Here is a 25,592-nt window from a genome sequence, read left to right as displayed (position 1 = left end):
TGAAGTCAAAATGTATTATAGAATAAAAGTTATAGTGATCAACAGGAAGACATCCAGTATAAGTGCTTGATGGTGATCAAATTGCGGCTGTTGTGGTTATTCGAAATCAAAAAACTAAACGACATTTTAATCTTCATATTTTTGACTAGCGATGAATTCTAAATTACGAAAATTGACTTTTTTATATACTTTTGAAAATTACATTCTGTTTTTTACTAATTTTTCGCTCTCTAAGATATCTGCGACCCAAAACTCGAAATGACATCAAGAATTGAGCAAGCGCGAAAAACTCTGAACAACATAAGGACATTTCTGGCAAAACGCAACCTCATCCTGGAACTCCGGACCAGAATGCTTCGCTGTTACATCTTTCCTTTCTTCTGTACGGATGTGAAAGTTGGATGCGGCCACAGAGAAGAAAATTGATGCGTTCGAAATGTACGCCTACCTGCGAATGCTGCGGATATCTTGGACGGAACATAAAACAAACATACAGATCCTACAGCAAAACCTCCTCTTGATTATAAAAGGGAAGATCAAAGGAAAACGGTTGGTCGGCCGTAGACAAAATTCGTGACTGAAAGACTTGCGCAGATGGCTGAGACAGACGTCTACAGAAATTTTTAGAGCTGCGGTTTTTCGTGCGACAATAGCCATTTGTAACGCTAGCCTCCGTAGGGAGATGGATCCAGTAGTTTCTGGTCACCGTTTAGAGAAAAACGCATGCGATTTATACTAAAACTTTTCATATAGCACGCTTCGCAACTGCCACACCAAAACTGCACGAACCGACACTTCCTGGCGTCTAGGTCAATATTCGAAAGCGTCTGTGAACGGTCTCGGTTCCCCTTCACAAAAAGTTCAGGCAGTAGTTAGATTTAGGGATATCAATACAATGATCAGCGCCGCTTGGCTTTTAGAGCAGCCCAGCGCACGCTCTGTATACCTGCTTTGTTCCAACGCCGATTTATGATAAAAAATCGATTTTTTTCGACCCCCTTAAGTTATTGTTTCTTCTTTTTCTAAGAACTTAATTTTTGTGATAGTTCATTCTTTAAACCTTTAGGAATTATTTCATTTGAGTATTTATAGAGTGCTAGAAGTTTATACTGTTCAAATTTCATATTTTCTTTTGTTTTTTAATACTTTTGATCTACAATTTCGAATTATTAAACATAAAATGTGAAATATCTTCATATTATTTTGAATAGACGAAATAAAAACTGCATAAAATGTATCGGAGCATGCTTCTTTTGCCTTACAGATCTCGACAGCGCCCTTGCGAACATGACTTCATAACTGGGAAGAGCCGTGTTATCGTCTAGCCACTTTTTGCGAAAAAATAAGTGTTAGTATTAAAAAAAAACCCTTCTCCGCGTTATATAAAGAATGTGTAAATTCATCTAGAATTTCTTCAGATAATCTCGAATAAAAACCGGTTATGTTCCAGGAATAAAATGAATCCAAAACATACATCAGAATATTTTTGATATTGTCGTTTGTGACCTATTGAACTACACTAGAATTTTACAGTGAAATGTATAAGGAATTGAGGTTTTAAATCGGGCAGTCTCCTATTTTTCCCCCATAATGAAAATAGAAGCGTTCGATCAATAATTTTTTGTTTTAAATAATAGTTTTTATATCTGAAGAAGTTTCTATATTTGTTAATAAAAAAGTGTGATGTAAAATTTATTCAAAAATATCGTACCCCGTCAAATATGTCCATGACCTCGTCCCACCACTACAAAAAAATTCAGTATAAAAAAAAGTATTTTGGAACCAGTTTTACGGATGAAAACTTTATCTAAGCTATTTCCATTCCACCAGTGTTAATTTCAATCGAACCTCGCGATTATTATATCTGTTTCACTGGATTTCCACTCCCTTTACTTTGTTACGAAAACCTAGATTCATCTGCAATCAACATTCTATTCGTTTGATATTGTTTTAGGTAAATATAGTTGATTGTACTTAAAAGAAACGATAACCATTTCATTTCAATACAACCCGAGCACTTGTGTTAAAACTAATCGATTTTTATACTAATAATTGAAGTTCTATTGGAATTAACACTGGGAAATTGCGAGCGAATTGGTGGAAGTTCCTATGTTCCGTAAGATTTCAAAAATAGAATTTTTTATGTAAAAAAATGTATTCGATTACTCAATCTCCTTATTTTTAATTTTATTTATTTATTTTATTTAAGTTTATCACATTCACTACAGGTACTAAGCTTACTTTAACATTTTTTTAACGAAATTTCATGGGCAGATGTTATTGTTATTATCAGTATAATAAGTGAATATTTTGTTGTAAGACTTTTCACTATTAATAATATATTCTTTACGATTTTTTTGCAAAATATACAAATTTTCCCGTATTTATTGTTCTTAATGGATATTAGATTAGAAACACCTCTTCATATAGTTGTAATTCTCCTCATATTTCTGTCCCACTAAAAAGAAAACAAGAATTTATAATAGAAACTAGTTGAATTATTCTCCTTTTAAGATTAATACACTTTTCCAACCAATTTTCCAAGTTCTTTTTTCGATTACGATATGCAAAAAGCACCTTTGTACAGCCAATGATAAATCAATCTTCTAGCTGGATTAAAATTAAATTATTTCAGCAACATTTGTCATGTTGAAGAATTATTCATCTCGTTTTCAACAACTTTTGGCAGGCAATTTGTTATCTAGTATTCCACTGACGCAACTGTTGTTACATGACGGGTAATTCCAAAGATACAATACAAAGTATTGGACTAACTTTAACAAATGTTTTTCATTGCTTTCAATGGTAGGTTAGTGTTTGCATTTACCTAACACTTTTCATGTAAACACACCTTTAGTTATATTTACATTTTACAGTTTCCTTGTGAACTTACGTTTGTAGTTGTATTATTGGCCGATAGGTGGCGTATGCTTTAAATTTATTAATAATTTTAACTTTCGTTCAGGAATTTTGTTAGGTTAGAGTAGTCTAGAAAAATTGAAATTTTATAATGTCGTTGTAATATTGTCAGTTGTGCAATTACATAATTTCGAAAACGAAATGTGTTTAATTATGCCTTAAATACTTTAAAAGATGTCAGTCACATTAACGTTCAAAGATGCCTCATTCTCAGGTCTAATTTTAATAACTTCAATCACTATCTCGATGTTTTCAGACTTAAGGAACTTTTGGAAAGCATTTTACACTGGAAAAGTCAGTGATCGCGCTAACGAGAAATCATATCGCATTACATAATAATGAGAGAGAGGTATGCATAAAATATAATAATAAAATTGAATTTAGGGCCTCATAATTTTTCCATTTGGTTTCTCCAATATTTAAATCATTGAGATACTCAATCTAATAACATCTGCTCATGTAACACATGCCTACATTTACAATTGATTAGTACATACATTGTTTTGTGCCAATTTAATCATAATTATACCAATTTCTATCATTTTTTTTAATTCAATACATCAAAAATAAAACAAATCTTTAAATTTTGAATTGAGATTGACACTTGGAGAAAAAGCTATAAAATGTCGTGACTACAACTCAAAATAACTTTCGTTTTATATTTTGATGCATAAATATAATTATTTATTGTTATATACTTGCCTGTTTTGCTTCTTTATCTGATATAGAGGAATGCCCTGGAGTATAGTTTTCTATCTTACCCGGCAGATTTTTATAATCTGAACTTGTATTTCTAACAATGTCGGAGGAAATCGATCTAAAATAAATGATATATTTATAGGAAAAACTTTTTTTAGTGAATAAAAAGGTAGAAAATAATAGAACTGTTCTTGAAATCAATAAGAAAGTATTAAGATTTGAATCTTTATAAAAGTATTTACATAACTGGTATTTAGATGATTCAAAACAGATTTAAATCCTTTAATGTTGATTTAAAACAACAATAAACTTCGAATCATGTAGTTTTTGTTTATTCCTCAATGATTCAAATTCTTTTATGATACAATTTTTGTAAAAGATATTAAGTAAACAATAATGAGACTCCTAGACCATTCAGTTATTATTATTATTACTACTGTTTCTTGTACTTATTATTTATTATTAGATGAAAATAATTCAAATACCAGAAAGAAAACGCAGTTTCCAAAAAAAAAACACGCCTGCGATAAGATAACAAATGTAGTCTGATGGGTTCATAGGAGAAGTCAGATCGGCCGACGACAAAAGCATTCAAAGAGAAGCGAACAAGAAGTGAACCACTACAAGAGAATCATCGACCTCGACATCGAGAAGCGAACCTCTAGAAGATCAGCAGGTAAACCTCCATATAGATGAGCCGAATCATCGACCTCGACATCGAGAAGTGAACCACTAGAAGACCAGAAGGTAAACCTTCATATACATGAGCCGAATCATGGACCTCGACATCAAGAAGCGAACCACTAGAACCATTAATTTCGATTCTATAGAATCCATCAAAACAATGATATGTAGTACCCAAAAAAACTCCTGTTCTTAGGTGACCAGCTATACTGTATAACTGATATTTTCCAAAAAATATTGATTCACTTAATTGTTTTTGAAAATTTTAAATCATCTAAAAGGGTTCAAATTCTTTCGATATTATTGAATTAGTTTTAGAATATTTACATCGCTTTGAAACGAATTAAATGTATTAAAAAATTTCCTAAAAGATTCAAAAATCGTAAATTATCGATGAAAAAAAAAATCGATATCAAATGCTTTAAAGAGGAAAGGTATTTAAATAATTTGGAAAGTTTATTGAGAATCTCGGCTCTGGTAAGCTACAGGCACAGATTAAATACTACGGATGTCTTAAACGATAGAAAAGATACAAAAGGTAATGGCTTAGCAAAGCGCACGCGTACGAATATCAATTGAAAACAGCTGTGGGATTTAATTTCACGGCCGGCTAGTGAGGCAACTACTAACACGTTAAATAATTAATTTTATCTGGCCTGCTATATAATAATAATAAATGTAGAGTAATGCTTGATTTATATAATTGTGGTGAGATTCATTTGGAAACTAAAAAGCAATCTGTATATTTAGTGACAATAGAAATGAGATGTTTGTGAATCCCATGGAGAGGTTTCGGTTATTGTACATCTGGACATAACCAATTTAAATGACCAGAGAAGCGGTGGCGTTTCAAGAGAAAATAAATCAATGATATATCTGTAGTATTTAATCTTGGCTACAGGGTAGATAACTGTTATTATTACAAATTATTTAGCCCCGATTATGAAAGGTAGAGGTAACGTGGACTCTATTTGTGCGTTTGTGAAACTTCCAAGATGGCGTGTGGAGGTTAGACGCGCCATTTTTAGAGCATTTCTTTTTTAAATCAACCTCGAACTACTTCCAATAACAGAGAGTTATATTTACCCCTTATCTCCATAGCTTTTATAGAAAATAATAAACGAACCTATTTACAGTTGGCCTTGGCATTGTTGAGGATATGTAGTTTGCAGATTTATCTTGTGGTGGAGGTCGTCTTCTATCAAGTGTTTGATATTTGTAGTCTGCGAAGTCGCTGTCGTATGCTCCTGGCTCCGGCTCGGAAAGGTAACCAGAAGTATAAGGGTATTGTGCTACAGAAAAATTAAATAAAAACGGAATATTGTTAATTGTTTACAGCATATTAATTATTAGTATTGTGCATTAAGCATTTTTAAGCAGTTATTATACGCTTCTCCAATTAAAGAAAGAAGGAACGCGGAGCACGACCTTTATCTACCTACTCAACGTTCACAATTAGTTAAAGGCTCAATATTTTACAATGTAAAACAATGCACAATCACTTGCTAATTGAAATCAAACCGATATCATATTTTGCCGTATTCCGCAATAATTTTAGGGCGGACGTGGTCACAAAATGCGGTATAATCATAAAGAATATGTGTTAGTTGTGGAAAATTAATAGATTATTGGAGAAAAAGTTTGTAAAGATATCTATAATTGTTTTAGTTATATTTGACGATCTTCCAACGCTCTGATTTTCACGGTTTTTTTTTGTACAATTTTTACTTCAATTGGGTGTTTCTGGAAACCTTCCCTATCGATAAGGGTGTTGTGTGAAGTCTACCACAAAATGGAAAAACAAAAATTTCAGTACTTGATTTATAAATAATCAGATTCACTACAATTGTACTACTTGATGAAATAATTGTTTAGCCATAATATGAAAAGAAAACTATTCTGGATGAAAAGGATGTGTGAAAAACTAATGTAGAAATAGAAAATATTTATAATGATATAATATATTACGGGAAATAATAATATTTACTTTAGAAAAATAGCCTCACCTTAAAAACTTTACTGATAATTCCAATGTTATTTTTAATGTCATTCACCATAACAAAAACATTCAATGATTGCATTGTTTATAAATAAACTATATATATATATATATGTTAAAACTGAATAATGGCATTACACAATAGTGTGATAACAAGCTTTACTTTAAATACATTTTTAGTAAAAAGGTCAATGTTTATCTAATCATTTTTAAATTATACAAAAAAAAACGTAATATACAATATTTTCTTCTAAGATAATAAACTTGAATCCAATGGCGGATACTATTAAATATTAAAAAGGGGTTTTTTCGAATTAAAATATATAAAATTAATTATTTCATTTACAATATACAGTCTAATGGCTAGGCCCCTCAACTTTTTGGAGAAGATATTGATTAAATTTTCTTTTTATACAAAATACAGATCACTGAGTCAACGAAACATTTGTGTAAACTTATGAAAAATGACAGTACACTTGGATGTTGCATTCTGAATTCTAATTGAATGAAATTTCTTTAATTTCTTATTTTTTTAGACCTTTTTAATATGTTTAAGTTTTTCAATGAATCTATTTTGTTATAGAGTTAGTTTTTTAAATAATTTTTGAAAGATAGATGAAAATTTTGACGTTTCAGCTTGTATCAAAATATAAAGCCGCGTCCACACCGCGTCGACATAGTGTAGACGTGTCGATCGACTTAGTCGATCGACATTTGTCGAGTCGAATGTAACCCGAATGAAGTGCATTTTTATTTTCAGTCGAATGGAAATAATTGCCAAGTTTGGACCTGTTGAGCGTGATAATAAAGTTTTAAATCATTAGTTTTGTTAAAACCTGTGTGCGCAACGGGAGAAGTGCTTCTATAATTGTGTTTTACCAAAGTTAATTGTTTTATCAAAATGAATTTCACAGAAGAACAAACATTAAATTTAAATATGGCAGTAGCAGCAGCAACAAGAGCATCTGCATCACTCATTTTGTTTCTTGTTTCACTAAAGCACAGCACTCAACTACTCACAATCGACTGATGAAATACGTCCACATAGCAGTTTATGTGTGGACGAGACGAATGTCGCCTATGTCGTTCGACATTGTCGATCGGCATAGTGTGGACGCGGCTTAATATTGACATTGACAATTTGCTTATTTGTATTAATCAATAGATCATGGATATCGAAATAAAAATAAAATTAAAATTGAATTATTTGTAGTTGTACTAAATTTACAAAATGGGGTTATAAATTTTACATAATGTATTTAGGTCATCTTTGACAATTTTCTCGCTGTTATGAATGTGTACTATTTCTATAAATTATTTTTTTCGTGTTCAATTCCAAAGAATAGAAAAGCTATAAATGATTAAAAAGACCCAAATAATTTAAGTTATATTTGTAGCCCCATTTTGTAAATTCTAATACAACTACAAATAATTCAATTTTGATTTTATTTTAATTTCGATATTCATGATCTATTTATTAATATAAATAAACAAATTGTCAGTGTCAATATTTTGATAAAAAGGAAAGTAGTCGAGTAATTATTAAAAAAAAAACTAATTTTATAACAGAAGAAGAGATCTAAAAACAAGCCGATTTAAAAAAAATATAGAATGAAATTTTAGTTGTTGAATATGGAAATTACTTGTGATTTTTACTGTAATAAATATACAGGGGTTAACTATATTTTAAATTGAAGTTTTGTTATAATTTTTAATTATGAATCTAAACAAGTTAAACAGTTTTTTTTAGAAAAACTGTTTAGATCCCAATTGAAAGCAATGTATGTGATTGAATTAATACTTTTTCATTGTGCATTTATGATTATGATCTAGTTTGTTATCGGTTGGCATCAAAACGTGAATTTTTTTCAAAATCATCATTTTCTTGTTGTATTTTTGTAACGATATTTCGATTATTCCTCCAAGAATATTTGATTCCAACACTGGATGGACACTTTAAATAATTCCCAACTAAATTTCGTACCTCTGCAAGTTCAAATACATTTCCATTTTTATGCTATATAATTTATATTTTATTATTTTATAATATTTGCAGAGAAATCTCAAATCGCTATTTGAACACCCACAGTGCCGATAAACTGTTCTACCAGACTGTTAAGTCGTTTCCTAGCAATACCAATAAATAAATTTTTGTTCAAAGGATTTCAAGTGACTCAACCTTTCTATGTTAAGTGATTGGTTGTCACACAAAATATATTTTTGTGAACAGAAAACTGATAATTAGGTCAATAAATCTTCTAAATTGAAAAGAAACTGCCTGCAATATAAACGATTTGTTTTCTATAGTGTTTAATATCGAAATTTCACGCGAAAAAATAATTTCGCAAAAAAGGACGTTGATTTAATAGACTTTTTCTTATTTCCTGATAACCGAACATCTAATTTCGAGTTATTAACTTGTTCCTCATCGATACGTGATCTTTACTTTGTTTTATTGCTTCCAATTTATTTATCAGAAAGTTAATATTGAATTGATCTAGCTGAAAGCGTTGTGTTAGCTGTGGCAGTTATAAGAAAGCGAAGCAATCGATATATATTTTTAAAAATTGTACCTCTTTTTTGTTTATATCGAATTGTAACATATTCGTCTGCAAAAAAAAAACAAAAACAGTGTTAATACGTGAATGAATGTAAGTGCGGGGAAATTATAACTGTAAGCACATATATAATGTTTCAATTTTACTTAATCTATCAAATGAAATCAACAATTCGCTGCCATTTCGAACGTGAAACATTAAAAACCTTAAAAGAGCAAAAACATCAAGTATTCTATTATTGAAATAAACTATAAAACTCATAACAATTAGTTAATTACATTATTTTTATCTAATATAATTAACTATTAAGCCTGAGTGTTTCTAGTCACATGATTAATTATTACCAACTCGTCTACTGACTTAGATATTTTTTTATAGTATCTAGCCATCGTTTTCGATGTTCCTTAGACAGTTGGACCATTTATAATCAGTATCTGAAGACGGTAACTCGGCTATCGAAACGGTGTGTTCAAATAAATTGGTATGTTAAAAATAGTGACATGAATACAGCTAAGAGACTAGGTGACATGAAAGTGTCAGTACTAAATGCCAAATTGGAGAATGGAGAGTTGGAGAAGACTCAAAGTGGCACTGGTAAGTGACTGTTTGGATCCAGGAACATTTCTGTTCAAAATTCAACCATGGAGAAGTCTTCCACCTTGACCTTGTCAATTTCTGAAATGAAGAACGATATTTTTACTGAAATAGACGAGAAGATTTCAAGTATGAAGAACGAAATTTCGGCTAATATTAACAACAAGATTTTAGCGATGAAGAACGATATTTCCACCATGAAAAAGTGGTATTTTTACTGATTTTTACATCACTTATGTCATCCGCCAAACTTTAAATTCTATTATCATAATAAAACAGGACTGGTTTCACAATCTAGGTCAGTAGAAGAGTTCGTAACGCATCCATCATCATGATATCGTATTTTGAAACCTCATTTCTGCATTTTCTTCAAAATTCATTCAACTCCATTCAACGTTGGCTGGTATCTACATCTAAAGATATATCATTGTACAACCTTCCCGATTGTAATATGGATAACTAAATCCTAGCAGCTCAGCTATAAAATTCGCATTCTTAATTCAGGCACTAAGTTCAGCTACTTTATGACTCGTACACGAGTGTCACTTTATGAATCACAGAGAAATTATTCGAGTATCGAACATTTACTTACCATTATGGGGTTTTTGTTTGTGAATGGTATCGTACATCCGTTTGTACCATTTCGATTGATTTTGATCTTTCACCTCCTTAAAAAATATCAATTAAATGGATAACAAAATACTTACGATTCATTTTATATAAGTAAACATTACAGATGTTGAATTTATACTTACAGATCTAAGAACCAAGGGCATGCCGTCTCTACTGACAGGTCCAATTCCTTGGAATTTCCTAGATCCTACATCCGTCATTTTACGAGGTTTTTCGGTATCGGATTCGCTCGTATGTTCGTTTTTAATTTGGTATACTATAAATGTTAAAAAAGTACAATTCCACATCACAAATTATGTTCCATTATTAAATTTTCGATTTTTAAGTTTAAAAAAACTACTTACATATTTCACTGGGTCCAGCTACGGGTGGCCTATCACTTTTCGGTCTAAGCTGAAATTGTCTTTGTTCTTGATCAATATAATGAGCCCCTTTGGGTAGCTGGCCTTCTAAAATCGAAAAAAATATTGTTATCATCAAATTAACGATTAGTATTTATAAAATCCTTGTACAAATACTTTTTATATATACCTCGTATCTATATCACCCGATTACATGATGCAGTCGCAGCTGTGCCCTCCCTCATCCCATTTAAATTGATAATAAATAAAAAAACAAAAATAAAAAACAAAATATATTCCCAAACCGAGAATCATACCAACATTTTTTTTTTTTGGAGAAAATTATTTACGGTTCTAATTCAAAAATGGTTTTTTTAATGATTGTAATTACCTCTAGCTTTCTGAAGTAAAGTTATAGTAGGATTTTGTGCTTTAGGGAGACGAGTGGTACCAGAAAAGTCGCTAAATCCGGTCGCGGGAGTGGAATAGCTGGTGGTTAATTTTCGATCTAAAATTGAAGACGCCGATCCTGTGTCGCTGTTATAATCCAAGTTATTCCAAGGTGGTACCTGAGCTTGTGACTTCGATCCTAGGCTCTAAATACAATATAAATAATATTTATTATAAACAATTCAATTAGTATTGTTAATAGGGGGTATTTCTAACTGAATACGTCGTTTTAATCATTAATTTATTCTTAGCAATAGTTTTATTCCTAAATTAAAACAGTCCAACATTGAATTTGTTGACTTTCGTGAACAAAGATCCCCAAAGTTATCGTATTTCTTGTTATTAGTTTCAATACATATCAAACACTGGCACACCTCAATCGATTCTGTGTATACAGATTTGATAAAGATAATAAAGTTTTTACCTCTGATGAAGTTCTGTTTCTTCTATTTAGCACAGGAGACTGGAAACTAATTGGGCGAAACTCTTTTCGTTCGGCAACTGGACTAGAATTAGCACTCTTCGGAGTCCAAACCGGTGGAATAGATTCATCCTGTCTGTCGTATTCTTTGTGATTTGATTCTTTAATTGGAGAGAAATCTATTTTTTGCCCCGGCGACCAGATACCTATAATAATATAACAAAATATTTTTTTTAAATGGGAAAACAATAATGGATAGTGATGACGTTCATCATGCAATGAAAATAACACAAAACAAATGTTTTTAATACATTTTCAGGAAAAGAATCCATTTGTAAAACATAAATTAATTGTTTTTTTACTTTTGGACACTTTGCTTGATACCCAATTTATTAGAAACGAAAACAATACAATTTTAATCGACTGGTAAAGGAAACCAATAAGTTCTGGAAGAACATAACTTTCATACGTATCATGCATGGCAATCAAATGTTGAACGTATATCTGAGTATCTTCATCAAAACATTCTACCTGCGAGAAGTTTGAAGACTGTAAAATTCGCGGCGAAAAACTGAAATTATATTCATCGTTTTTCTTTATGAAACTCCAAAAACAAATGAGTAAAGTTTATCCTTGATATTCGTATTTATATTGGTGAAGAATCAAACAAGTTGATGCAAGATTGCAACCACATACAACCCAAGTATTAATTTGCACGTCTGAACAAAACGTTGCGGAAGGGACGGCGGCCAGCGCGGCAACGGTAAGTCCCGACGCGTTGTACTGAATAGGAGGTAACAGAGAATTTTAAAATATTATCTGTCTTTATTGAACTCTAGACCAAATAGTTGGTAATTATTGGAGAGGAAAGTAGTGCAGCTTTACCAAGAAAATAATGATAGTGAAACATAATATTATTTACTTGAGTACAAAGTTGTGAATTTTAATATACTTCTCATGGTGTTTGGCGTTGAAATGTATAGTTAGATTCATAAATTGTTTGCGCAACCATTCTAAAAATTGTCACCAAATATTGAAGAATTAATCCAGGAAGGACATGCAATAGAAGCTGCCTTATAGCCGGAGTAAACATTATCTTATATTGAAAATATATAAATTTTCTTGATTCTGAAAATTATTAGCGAATATTCTTTCTTTAATTGACAGTTAAAAAACTTATTTATAATGAAAAATTTGTTAATTTTATTGAATTGTAACTATGATATCCGATTGAAATATATTTCCTTTTCTATCACCTCAATAGTTGGTAATTAATTAAATACCACTTTGCACGATTGTGTTTGGTTTTTATAAATACCTAATATAAGTTTTTATTATTCGTTTCCATGTTTATTAACAAATACACTAAATCAAGAAATTTCGGTAGATTTGACAACGTTTTTCAATACAATCTAACTGTACCTGACTATTTTATGACTTAATCAGTTCAAACTTTCATTTCGTACCCAGTTTTCGTTTTGTTTGCATAATTCCAATCCGGCATTCCATACGGTATATTATTTTATTTATAATGATTCACGAAAATTGTTAGTCAAAACATCTCATTTCCAAGATGTATATATATACGTTTTTAATAGGTTACAAACACCCACAAACCATTCAATTTCGTATGAGATTTAATATAAACATGTCGATAAAATTAGACAACTCATAAATGTATCATTAAATGATTAAATTTAGTCGAAACTGTTGACATTGAAGCTGAAAGGTATTCATTGATAAGACTCTGTATTATATTGTTATGAACAAGTTCGCAAAATGGTTCCTTACGTCCATCTACTATACTTTTTATTATAGCGGGCGGTTTATTCACAGCATTTCTTTCAAATAATTTCTAGGAAAGTCTATTTGTTTATTTATTTTTGCTCTAGAACTTTGTAGAATTTTATTTAGGTGTATAAATGATTTGTGTAAACGCAGTTAGTTAGTTTTAAATAAATAGTCGTAGTGAAAAGATTGAATTAGTAAAAGCAATCGCAGAAATTGTTCAAGTGATATTTATAAATAAATTATTGTAAGTTAAGTGTATTGTATAGCTTGTAAATAAATTAAGAACGTAAAAGATAGAATAGAAGGAGTGTCAATGAAGCGAAAGCTTTTCTAGAAACCACCACAATCTCAGCCCTGCAGAGGAAAAGCTTTCCTATATCTGGGTTTCTTGTGCTACGTGGTTCTCGCAACAAGTGTTTTCTTAATTTTTTTTGTGAAAAAATGGCAGTTGAGAAGTCGATAGAGGCAGAAAAGGAACACAAGGAACTTTACGATACAAAACATGCTAAATTAAATTTTCCATTTTTCTTTCTCCAATATTGGTAACAATTTTGAATACTTGTATTATATGAAAATTATAGTTCAAATTTTTAAGTTTTGGTGACAATAATTGAACAAAGCATAATCAACTCAGTTTTTTGAAAATTCTCGCTATGAAAACGTTTTGTTAGGTTATAAAAAACTCTGGGTTGTGTCAATCGTTTCGGAAAGAAATAAAAACAAATCCAAATAATCGATCGTAACGTTCTATTTTAGCATCAAAAACGTTTGTTTTCAAAAACATAAAAATAATCACACATCCTTAGTTTAATGTTTTTTGAAACTGTCACATTTTAAGGGATACTTAATTATGCGAATAGTTTACTTTAGACACGTATGGAAGTGGGTAAAAATTCAATTATGAGTTGAGGCTATTTTCATCTCAACTATGATTCATTTGAAGGGAACATTGATAAAAATAACTGGCGTAGAAATGTCGGTGTAATAATAAAATCAAAGTTAATTTTAGGAAAGGTATATCACGATAGGTGAATTTAGAAGTCGATATTTTAAATCAATCACTAGTTTGTTAGTAATGACAGTTTTACCACATTTTTAGATAGTTATAATTTCGAAAAACTTTTGTGTGTAACCAGAGAGGTCCAAGAAAAGTTCAGGTCAGAAGAATTACCAAAAAAAAACTATAAGTACCGATTTAAACTTTAAGGAACAGAAAAAACCCTAAACCGGTGAGCCACCACGTCGAGTCGTAGAGAAAAGTGCATAAATATACCGATTGTCCCTACTTATCGTAGTGATATCAATTTTTTTAAATTAAACTAATCATTAACTCAGTGTTTTAATTTGTTACTTCGATAAAATACCATGAACGTGCTGTATTGATTAAATATAAAATAATTTTTAATTTAAAGGTCGAAACTCACTAGCAACACGCCACGCCACGCCATGCGACGTCGGTTCACAAATGTTTCTCTTCGCATATATATTGAAATCATCTCTGCGTCAGATTTATATAAAATTTTGACATAAGTTGTGATCTGAGCTTTTATTACTAAGTATATTTGCAACAAATAAGCCTATTTTTATTTAATTCTCATTTTTCTACGAAAAATCTGCTAATTTTATTATGTTTATAAAGTTCAAAAGCGATATTCTTGATGAAACAAATTCAACTTTTAATCTATCACTCGTCAGATATTTTTTAAGTTTATTTTTTTCATTTCTGGAGTAGAAGTTATAGACGTCAATCATTTACTTTAGTTGAAAAGCTATAATTAGATACATTTCCAAAAATAAATTATATTTATTTATAATTGTGCGGAAAGAAACATTTTTACACAATTTACCTTGTGGAAAATCCCTTTTTATCACTTCACCTTGACATTCCTGTTATATATGACAATAATTATGTTGACAATACTTTAGCTATAATGACTATAGTGTTTTTAATACTTAGTCATATAAAGAAAACTGTTTCCGTTGTAGTAAATATTTAAAAATGTGCTTAACAACAATTAAAGAAACCAAGAAAAAGTTACGTAAATATCGTGTGTCATGAAATGATTTTGTGAATGGTTTTCTAGGTGTCAACTTTTGAAATTTCTGCCACATATCAAGTTTGTGTTAGCCACACAATTATTCATTGCTCTTTTAGCAACAATTTTTCGTCAATTTTCGTTTTGCTAACGGGCGTATGCAGCATCTCTTTCTTTCCACTAATTGTCAAAAAAAATATTCAAAAAACTGTTATTTCAAAGTGGCAGAAATAGATATTCCCATCTCTACACCTCGAAGTGAATATTACTTGTAGAATAATTTGAAGTATTCAAATATTTAACTTTAGATAATCGGTTTTGAAATTATGCCGCAAATTGGTTTACGAGGCTGTGTATTAATTTGCGTCATAAAAAATATTTTAAAAATACATAATTTTGTTGTTTGTATTGAAAATTCTGATTTGGTGAATCGTTTTTCGAATTAAAAAATGATATTTCGTTCCTAATAAGTCAAAATACCATGATAATATGTATATATACGCATTAACAAAATCTGTGGACTTTATCAACAAATAATATTAATTTGAAATGTCTACATATAATTTAACAAATTTTTATATGGGCATTCGTGAGCTATTAAATCCAAAAGACTATTGAAACCAACTATTAGAAAATGATCTTTTTATACAGATGATACGAAAAATATATTTTACGAAATCACATTCGACCTAAACTGTTAATTATTTCTATCGATGTATCCGCATTTACGTAAGACAACATCCTTTCACGATACGAAGCTATTTATGAGTTTTGTTAAAAACTGAGCCATATAATTTATGAATATGTGCCAACTTTCTAGTATTTATTTATATAATTTTGATGTTACGGGAGCCAATACCTAGATCATTTGTCACCGGAAGCTTAAGTTTAAATTATAAATTTGCACACTTTACTTCTTCATTGACTTCGAAGTGTAGCGAATCAAAAAGTCTATGGGAAAAATGCTAATGATTACTGGAATCTTTCACAATGATCTGGGATATTCGACAAAGATCTGTAAAGTTCCACAACGATCTGGAATCTTTCACAAATGTGGGATATTCGAAAATGATCTGTAAAGTTCCACAATGATCTGGAATCTTTCGAATATCTGGGATATTCGACAATGATCTGTAAAGTTCCACAATGACCTGGAATCTTTCGCAAATCTGGGATATTCGACAAAGATCTGTAAAGTTCCACAATAATCTGGAATCTTTCGAAAATCTGGGATATTCGACAATGATCTGTAAAGTTCCACAATGATCTGGAATCTTTCGAATATTTGGGATATTCGACAATGATCTGTAAAGTTCCACAATGACCTGGAATCTTTCACAAATGTGGGATATTCGACAATGATCTGTAAAGTTCCACAATGATCTGGAATCTTTCCAAAATCTGGGATATTCGAAAATGATCTGTAAAGTTCCACAATGATCTGGAATCTTTCACAAATATGGGATATTCAACAATGATCTGTAAAGTTCCACAATGATCTGGAATCTTTCACAAATATGGGATATTCGACAATGATCTGTAAAGTTCCACAATGATCTGGAATCTTTCGAATATCTGGGATATTCGACAATGATCTGTAAAGTTCCACAATGATCTGGAATCTTTCACAAATGTGGGATATTCGACAATGATCTGTAAAGTTCCACAATGATCTGGAATCTTTCACAAATATGGGATATTCGACAATGATCTGTAAAGTTCCACAATGATCTGGAATCTTTCACAAATATGGGATATTCGACAATGATCTGTAAAGTTCCACAATGATCTGGAATCTTTCGAATATCTGGGATATTCGACAATGATCTGTAAAGTTCCACAATGATCTGGAATCTTTCACAAATGTGGGATATTCGACAATGATCTGTAAAGTTCCACAATGATCTGGAATCTTTCACAAATATGGGATATTCAACAATGATCTGTAAAGTTCCACAATGATCTGGAATCTTTCACAAATATGGGATATTCGACAATGATCTGTAAAGTTCCACAATGATCTGGAATCTTTCGAATATCTGGGATATTCGATAATGATCTGTAAAGTTCCACAATGATCTGGAATCTTTCACAAATGTGGGATATTCGACAATGATCTGTAAAGTTCCACAATGATCTGGAATCTTTCACAAATATGGGATATTCAACAATGATCTGTAAAGTTCCACAATGATCTGGAATCTTTCACAAATATGGGATATTCGACAATGATCTGTAAAGTTCCACAATGATCTGGAATCTTTCGAATATCTGGGATATTCGACAATGATCTGTAAAGTTCCACAATGATCTGGAATCTTTCACAAATGTGGGATATTCGACAATGATCTGTAAAGTTCCACAATGATCTGGAATCTTTCCAAAATCTGGGATATTCGAAAATGATCTGTAAAGTTCCACAATGATCTGGAATCTTTCACAAATGTGGGATATTCGACAATGATCTGTAAAGTTCCACAATGATCTGGAATCTTTCACAAATATGGGATATTCGACAATGATCTGTAAAGTTCCACAATGATCTGGAATCTTTCGAATATCTGGGATATTCGACAATAATCTGTAAAGTTCCACAATGATCTGGAATCTTTCACAAATGTGGGATATTCGACAATGATCTGTAAAGTTCCACAATGATCTGGAATCTTTCCAAAATCTGGGATATTCGAAAATGATCTGTAAAGTTCCACAATGATCTGGAATCTTTCACAAATATGGCATATTCGACAATGATCTGTAAAATTCCACAATGATCTGGAATCTTTCGAATATCTGGGATATTCGACAATGATCTGTAAAGTTCCACAATAATCTGGAATCTTTCGAATATCTGGGATATTCGACAATGATCTGTAAAGTTCCACAATGATCTGGAATCTTTCGAAAATCTGGGATATTCGACAATGATCTGTAAAGTTCCACAATGATCTGGAATCTTTCGAATATCTGGGATATTCGACAATGATCTGTAAAGTTCCACAATGACCTGGAATCTTTCGCAAATCTGGGATATTCGACAAAGATCTGTAAAGTTCCACAATAATCTGGAATCTTTCGAAAATCGGAGATATTCCACAATGATCTGGAATCTTTCGCAAATCTGGGATATTCGACAATGATCTGTAAAGTTCCACAATGATCTGGAATCTTTCGAATATCTGGGATATTCGACAATGATCTGTAAAGTTCCACAATGATCTGGAATCTTTCGAATATCTGGGATATTCGACAATGATCTGTAAAGTTCCACAATGACCTGGAATCTTTCGCAAATCTGGGATATTCGACAAAGATCTGTAAAGTTCCACAATAATCTGGAATCTTTCGAAAATCGGAGATATTCCACAATGATCTGGAATCTTTCGCAAATCTGGGATATTCGACAATGATCTGTAAAGTTCCACAATGATCTGGAATCTTTCGAATATCTGGGATATTCGACAATGATCTGTAAAGTTCCACAATGATCTGGAATCTTTCGAATATCTGGGATATTCGACAATGATCTGTAAAGTTCCACAATGATCTGGAATCTTTCACAAATGTGGGATATTCGACAATGATCTGTAAAGTTCCACAATGATCTGGAATCTTTCGAATATCTGGGATATTCGACAATGATCTGTAAAGTTCCACAATGATCTGGAATCTTTCGCAAATCTGAGATATTCGACAATGATATGGGATATTCGAGATAAAAATCTGTATAGTTCCACAATGATCTGGAATTTTCCACAATTATCGAATAATATTTAGTAGTAATTAAATTAGTTTGGTATTGAATCTTGAATCCATATCATCCAGTAATGATTCAGCCAAAATACTTGATTTTCGTAAACCCTTGTTTTTTTCAGTTAATATAAAATAAATATTATGAACTATTTGTAACTAAAAATATCGATAATTATAATAAAGAAAAAATATGAAGATTAGGAACAGATTAGACAGATTTTAATGTCAAGAAAAATGCCTAAACGATTCGGTTCTGATGAGATATTACGAACTAATTTTGCACAATCTCTATGATTCGCTGCCAACTATCGTTGCTTTTCTGAGGAGTTGTAGGTAATTACCTGGAGAACCGAACGAGTTTCTCACATTTATGTTAGACAAAGTTCACGAAATTAGATTTTATATATTTAGTAAAGAGAGAGGTTTTCAGAACTGGGTTAATTGATAACGTGAAGAAATATCTATTCGACAGAGGCATGAAAAGTTGTATTACGACAAATTCATTCACAATTTCGATTTTTTTCTGACAATAAATCGATTTTAAAGTATTTTAAATATTAGATTTGTCAACTACAGAAAATTGGATACTTGGTACGTTAGATGAGATGAAAATATTCGCAATGAAAATGAAATATCCAAGAAAAATAGCTAACAAGGAAATTAATGGGATAATACTCAAAACTAAGACATTTGAAACTTATCAAAACAGAAATCAGTGGTAGAAAAAATGAACAAAAAACAGCTAAATTATGGGCAATTTTACAAGATTTTCCACGGTTTATAGATGACTTCCATCGAAAAATGTTGATTTAAACGTCTCCAGCGGTCTTGGGGAAGTTTAAGGTCCAAATCCACTAGCAACACGTCTTGCCAATTCACGCCACGCCACGCCACGCCATGCGTCGGTTCAAGTGGTACATTGTTGTATACAAATTTATAACAAGCCACGTGATGACACTCTCATTGTATTCTAATAATTTAAACAGAAGCATTTCCAGTTTCATTGATTATGTTAGTTTGTCTAGTGACTTAGAGCTTTCACAAGAATTTGCTGCTGCAGCTGTGGTTTTACACAGAAATAGAAAAAGAAGATTTCGACTTAGTAAAATCAACAAAAATCGTGCGAAACATGGTGCTTTTCACGGATTAATCTGAGAACTTGAAGCAGATCTTAATCGTATGTACATACATACGATTTTTATCTATCTTCCAATCTTTTCCCATGCTATAAGGCGTATATTCTGATCTCTATATTGTACAGAATGTATTTTATATAAAAAATCAAATTGCCGCATCTCTTCAATTAAAGGCAAAAAGCAAGAGATGACAACATTCAGAACAGCTTTCGAAAATGGCATAGTTTCTAGTTTTTCTGGTCTCCTTTATAGGAATTCATTTGAGATCGATATTCAAATTGAGGCGTATTGAGGAGGAGTATTGAGGCAAAAAGGTTTCTGAACGACTAAGGGGGCTACACGATAAGTTTATAAGTTTCATTGATGAGATTTGCTGTTACCAGATATAATAATCCGCAAACCAATAAACAAAACAATCCTTTCTTAAAGCAACTGCAGTCACTGATGCCCAAATAGCACAAGGGTGTGTGTGTGTGTGTGTGTGAGAGGAAAATCGTTAGGGAATCATTACCTCCTCGAGATAACTCTATATATTTCTCAGTGTTTACAAACTCCTGGACTAGGTGCTATGTGTTGGAATGTTTTGTGTTGTGAATTCTCTTTTCAAATTGTTCTCTCATAGGTTCGTGGAACCAAATATGCCTGTATAATTAGGTGTCACTGTGATTTCTTTTATACTTTATACATCGAAAAATTACTTTTTGAGAACGTATTTCCTAATAATTAAAAAACTAAGGAATCACTGTTCTTTAAGGCGTGGTAGTAAATATTTCAAAGATTTATTTTTTCTGTCATGTCATTATGAAAACGATACCATTAAAAAAAGTCCTAAAATAATTCAATGCAACTCAACAAGTATCTGTAGTTTTTCTTTCAACATCATATAATTTACGCACGGTTTTCCGGAGAGTGATTAAATAATGAACTTTATTTACACTATCATTTCCTCAGTAGAACGTTGTGTTTTTTTAGTGCATTAAATGTTTACAGGACGTACTACTTATAATCTTTATCGCTTTGGCGATTAGAAAAACAGAATTACAGAAAACTAAGAAATATTTGACGTCATTTCAAAATCTATTATAAATCGTTTGATTCCAAATTTATGGGACTGTTAAAATTTTATTAGATTGTTATAAAAAAAAATTAGAAGCGCTGTAATCAAAAATTAATTAATTTTAAGCATAACAATCTCATATTATAAAGAAATTTTAGTCTGTAATAACACTCAATAACAGTAGAGAAAAACTAACACACTCTCTTCCCCTTTTTTGATCTGATCAACACATTTTCTAGTTCTAGTCTCTGAAATATTCTAAATATGTAATTTTAGTTATTACGACATTCTTTTCCTTCTTGGTCTTTATTATTTCTCATGATAATCCCCGTTCCTTTCGTATGTTAAGTAAGACGAAATTCCTGGTTAAGACTTTTTATGTCCATCGACCATTTTAGTTTGATATTTATCAGTTTTTGTTTCGTAGGATAACTTGGTGAAGTCTTAATTTTCCTCTTAGGTCGCTATAAACAAATAATGTTTTCTATTTCTGTTTTATTGAAATATTTTTATTATTTACCGTATATTTCTCACATAATAATACATTTGACCAGTTATAGTCAAATGTATTACTTCGAATTTTCGATTTAGATTAGATTAGATTATCAATAAATGGATATAAGCCGTTCCTTCTAATTTTTGTACCGTTTTTTTAATAGAAAATCAAATTTTCGAAAAAAATCTTTATACACAGTTTCGAAATAATATATAGACATTTGGAAAAACCTAAAAATAGTTTATTGTTCATACGTACTAGGGCTAGAAGGCACTGAAGTGGCCTTAAACGTTGGCACAGGCGCCATCATTTTAAGCTCTTTCATTTTCACGAATTATTTCAAATTAATATCACCATATTTATTTAAAAAAAACATCACTTTTCTTTATCGGTAATGATGACGTGATTATGATGAAAAGTTCACGTGTTGGGACGCGTGCGACGCCGCTTCAACGACGCGGTAAACTGACGCCAGCATCGGGACGCTTTGCAACCACTAGCTCGGCGCATATGAGTCGAAATTAGAATTTGTGTGAGTTAGTACGTTGAACGATATTGAATGTGATTGCCTTTTCGTACGAATTCATATTAAGTAATAAATTACAAATGTTTTTAAGCAGGTTGCTTATATTCATTTTAATAATGTAAGAAGTCAAAGACGTCTAAAAAACGCGCGCGATTAATTTTGAAATTCAACAAGGTTGAGAAAAATAATGCGCGAAACTATTTGACGATTTACTGTGCTAGTCCATTGATAGATCAACATCCCGAATGTACAGATCTAACAATCTTAGACGTCTTTCTTTGTGTACATACAAAGTTTGCCCAATGAACTGAAATAAATTTTGAGAAAAAACGACTTAGATGGTTGGCTGATAGAGAAATCTATGATCTAAAATAAAATATTAATGTAGTTTTTGGTACAGTTAAGTTACTTGATCAGTTTACTAGAAGAGTTAGAGCTGCAGTTGAATCGGTACTTTGAAGAAACGTGTGTGGATTCAATAGCACCAACAAGGGGGAAAGAGGTCCGTGAAGAAAGTTCAGTACTTTCAAAGTACAGGATTAGTGAAAGCAATTGGTACATTGAGTTGAGTTAATCAAAATTGACGGGTTAATTTTATTTGACGATGATGTACAGTCTCATAATGCAAAGTGACATATTGCACGATTACTTTTATGTAAAAATAATGTAACAGTCTTTGAACATCTGTCCTATTAGCCTGATTTAGCCTCATGAGATTTTTGGTTATTCTTACTACGAGCTTTAAAGCTGTGGAAGCTTTAATTACAAAATTGTATTGATGTAGGTGGAGATTACTAACAATTTGTAGATTTCTTATACCTCAAAATATATAGCTTGAGGAATCTACTAAAATTCATCGTTTTTTCATCAACTACAAAGCTTCATACGGTTTTATCCAGTTAGATTGATCTCAAATTATCTCATTTCGATTGAGTACACATAATTGAAACTCGTAGGTTTAATAGAAAACATTTTTATGAAGAAAATCATCGTATGATTCATTGAGTTGCTGTTATGGTAAATTAGTTTTAATCACTCGGTATGTTTGTTCAATAAACCTTTAAGATCTCTTGGATTCTATCCAAAAGTTAATTATATCCAACCAATTTCACAATTTTTTTATTAATGGCGGTGAAATGTACTCTAACGCCAGACAACGAAATGTTATGTCATTGTTTTCGGTATACAGTTTCAGAATAACTTGGCCGAAATATTGTATAGATCAGAAAATTTGTAGTGACCAAATATACCTAATGAAAAAATAATTTTTTCAGTTTTTCAGATATAAAATGAGATAAAATGCAGAAGAAGAAATATAACCGTATTTTTAAAACACACTGTATTTTGATCACTTCTCTAGCTAAATTTATTTTGAACAATTTATGGGAAAAAATGGGTTCCGAAATCGTGTCGTTTGACGTAGTATACACTGAGAGAAAAATATTCGTGCTTCAATTATATTGTTAAGAAAAAACTAACAAAGACGGTTCTGGGTAAGTATTTCGTCGATTTATAAAGTTTCACATTGAAAATTAGATATTTCTTACATATACGTTGTATTGAAAACTTTTCTCAGTGTGCCTAACCTAAACATTTTTTCGTGATAATATAGATATATAGATAGTTAATAATAAATACATATAGTTACGTCAATGAATACATAAAAAAGCGATTTTCACAGGACTTCAGAAAGAATTTTGATGTTTTTTTTTCAATTTTGTGTTTCTATATTATCAAAAATCAGAAAACTTTTAAACGGAAACGAAATTATGTACAGTAAATTCTATATGGTCTCTTTTTTTTTGAAAAATATTTATTTTAATCAGTTTGGTGTGGCAAATAAATCTCAAAAAATGTATATAGTACGTGTAAGTGTATTTTTATTGCTAGTTTCAGTTATATTATACGAGGAATATCAGAATTTATCTCAATCGCTTGTAAGTTTTATTTTGCTGTCTTCTGACTGTATGTGATTTCAACTTTCTAAATTGTAATTATCAATCCCATCTTCTTAGACTCACGAACATTGCTTACTGAACAGAAACTGAAATTAACTCAAAATTAAGTTCTAAATTTCGGTGTTTTCATATTACTTGAGAGTAACTAGTTTTCCTTTTGAAAAGTTATGGTTTTTAATAAGTTTTGTAATTCAACTTTTGCTTGCCTAATCAGAAAATGAAATTAACTCAAAATTAAGTTCAAAATTTCGGTGTTTTCATATTACTTTAGAGTAACTGGTTTTCCTTTTGCAAAGTTACGGTTTTTAATGAGTTTTGTAATTCAACTTTTGCTTGCCTAGTCAGAAAATGGAATAAATTCAAAATTAAGTTCAAAATTTCGGTGTACTCATTACTTGAGAATAACTGGTTTTCCTTTTGAAAAGTTACGGTTTTTAATAAGTTTTGTAATTCAACTTTTGCTTGCCTAATCAGAAAATGAAATTAACTCAAAATTAAGTTCAAAATTTCGGTGTTTTCATATTACTTGAGAGTAACTTGATTTCCTTTTGAAAAGTTACGATTTTTAATGAGTTTTGTAATTCAACTTTTGCTTGCCTAGTCAGAAAATGAAATAAATTCAAAATTAAGTTCAAAATTTCGGTGTTTTCATATTACTTGAGAGTAACTGGATTTCCTTTTGAAAATTTACGATTTTTAATGAGTTTTGTAATTCAACTTTTGCTTGCCTAATCAGGAAATGAAATTAACTCAAAATTAAGTTCAAAATTTCGGTGTTTTCATATTACTTGAGAGTAACTAGTTTTCCTTTTGAAAAGTTACGGTTTTTAATAAGTTTTGTAATTCAACTTTTGCTTGCCTAATCAGAAAATGAAACTAACTCAAAATTAAGTTCAAAATTTCGGTGTTTTCATATTACTTGAGAGTAACTGGATTTCCTTTTGAAAAGTTACGATTTTTAATGAGTTTTGTAATTCAACTTTTGCTTGCCTAGTCAGAAAATGAAATAAATTCAAAATTAAGTTCAAAATTTCGGTGTTTTCATAGTACTTGAGAGTAACTAGTTTTCCTTTTGAAAAGTTATGGTTTTTAATAAGTTTTGTAATTCAACTTTTGCTTGCCTAATCAGAAAATGAAATTAACTCAAAATTAAGTTCAAAATTTCGGTGTTTTCATATTACTTTAGAGTAACTGGTTTTCCTTTTGCAAAGTTACGGTTTTTAATGAGTTTTGTAATTCAACTTTTGCTTGCCTAGTCAGAAAATGGAATAAATTCAAAATTAAGTTCAAAATTTCGGTGTACTCATTACTTGAGAATAACTGGTTTTCCTTTTGAAAAGTTACGGTTTTTAATAAGTTTTGTAATTCAACTTTTGCTTGCCTAATCAGAAAATGAAATTAACTCAAAATTAAGTTCAAAATTTCGGTGTTTTCATATTACTTGAGAGTAACTTGATTTCCTTTTGAAAAGTTACGATTTTTAATGAGTTTTGTAATTCAACTTTTGCTTGCCTAGTCAGAAAATGAAATAAATTCAAAAT

At 30.9% G+C, this 25,592-nt stretch overlaps 1 protein-coding gene across 16 annotated transcripts in view; it reads right to left on the bottom strand.

Moving 5' to 3' along the window:
* The window catches only part of LOC130444871 (uncharacterized), a 103,490-nt gene that overhangs the window by 36,923 nt on the left and 40,975 nt on the right, over positions 1-25,592 (bottom strand). For 8 of the 16 annotated variants that reach the window (XM_056780196.1, XM_056780197.1, XM_056780195.1 and 5 more), the window contains 10 exons: positions 11,302-11,504; positions 10,819-11,023; positions 10,431-10,535; positions 10,209-10,342; positions 10,046-10,121; positions 8,875-8,910; positions 5,429-5,594; positions 3,622-3,736; positions 1,712-1,744; positions 1,263-1,328 (listed from right to left, as the gene is read on the bottom strand). In XM_056780196.1, the coding sequence (XP_056636174.1) occupies positions 1,263-1,328; positions 1,712-1,744; positions 3,622-3,736; positions 5,429-5,594; positions 8,875-8,910; positions 10,046-10,121; positions 10,209-10,342; positions 10,431-10,535; positions 10,819-11,023; positions 11,302-11,504 (1,139 nt within the window). The remainder of the gene's footprint in view (positions 1-1,262; positions 1,329-1,711; positions 1,745-3,621; positions 3,737-5,428; positions 5,595-8,874; positions 8,911-10,045; positions 10,122-10,208; positions 10,343-10,430; positions 10,536-10,818; positions 11,024-11,301; positions 11,505-25,592) is intronic. The other 8 variants (XM_056780202.1, XM_056780203.1, XM_056780207.1 and 5 more) reach the window with 4 other exon arrangements.

Source organism: Diorhabda sublineata, chromosome 6 (assembly GCF_026230105.1).
Source record: "Diorhabda sublineata isolate icDioSubl1.1 chromosome 6, icDioSubl1.1, whole genome shotgun sequence".
Classification (NCBI taxonomy): Eukaryota; Metazoa; Arthropoda; class Insecta; order Coleoptera; family Chrysomelidae; genus Diorhabda; species Diorhabda sublineata.
The sequence above is the reverse complement of the archived record's forward strand: the minus strand, read 5'-3'. Positions and strand labels throughout refer to the sequence as shown.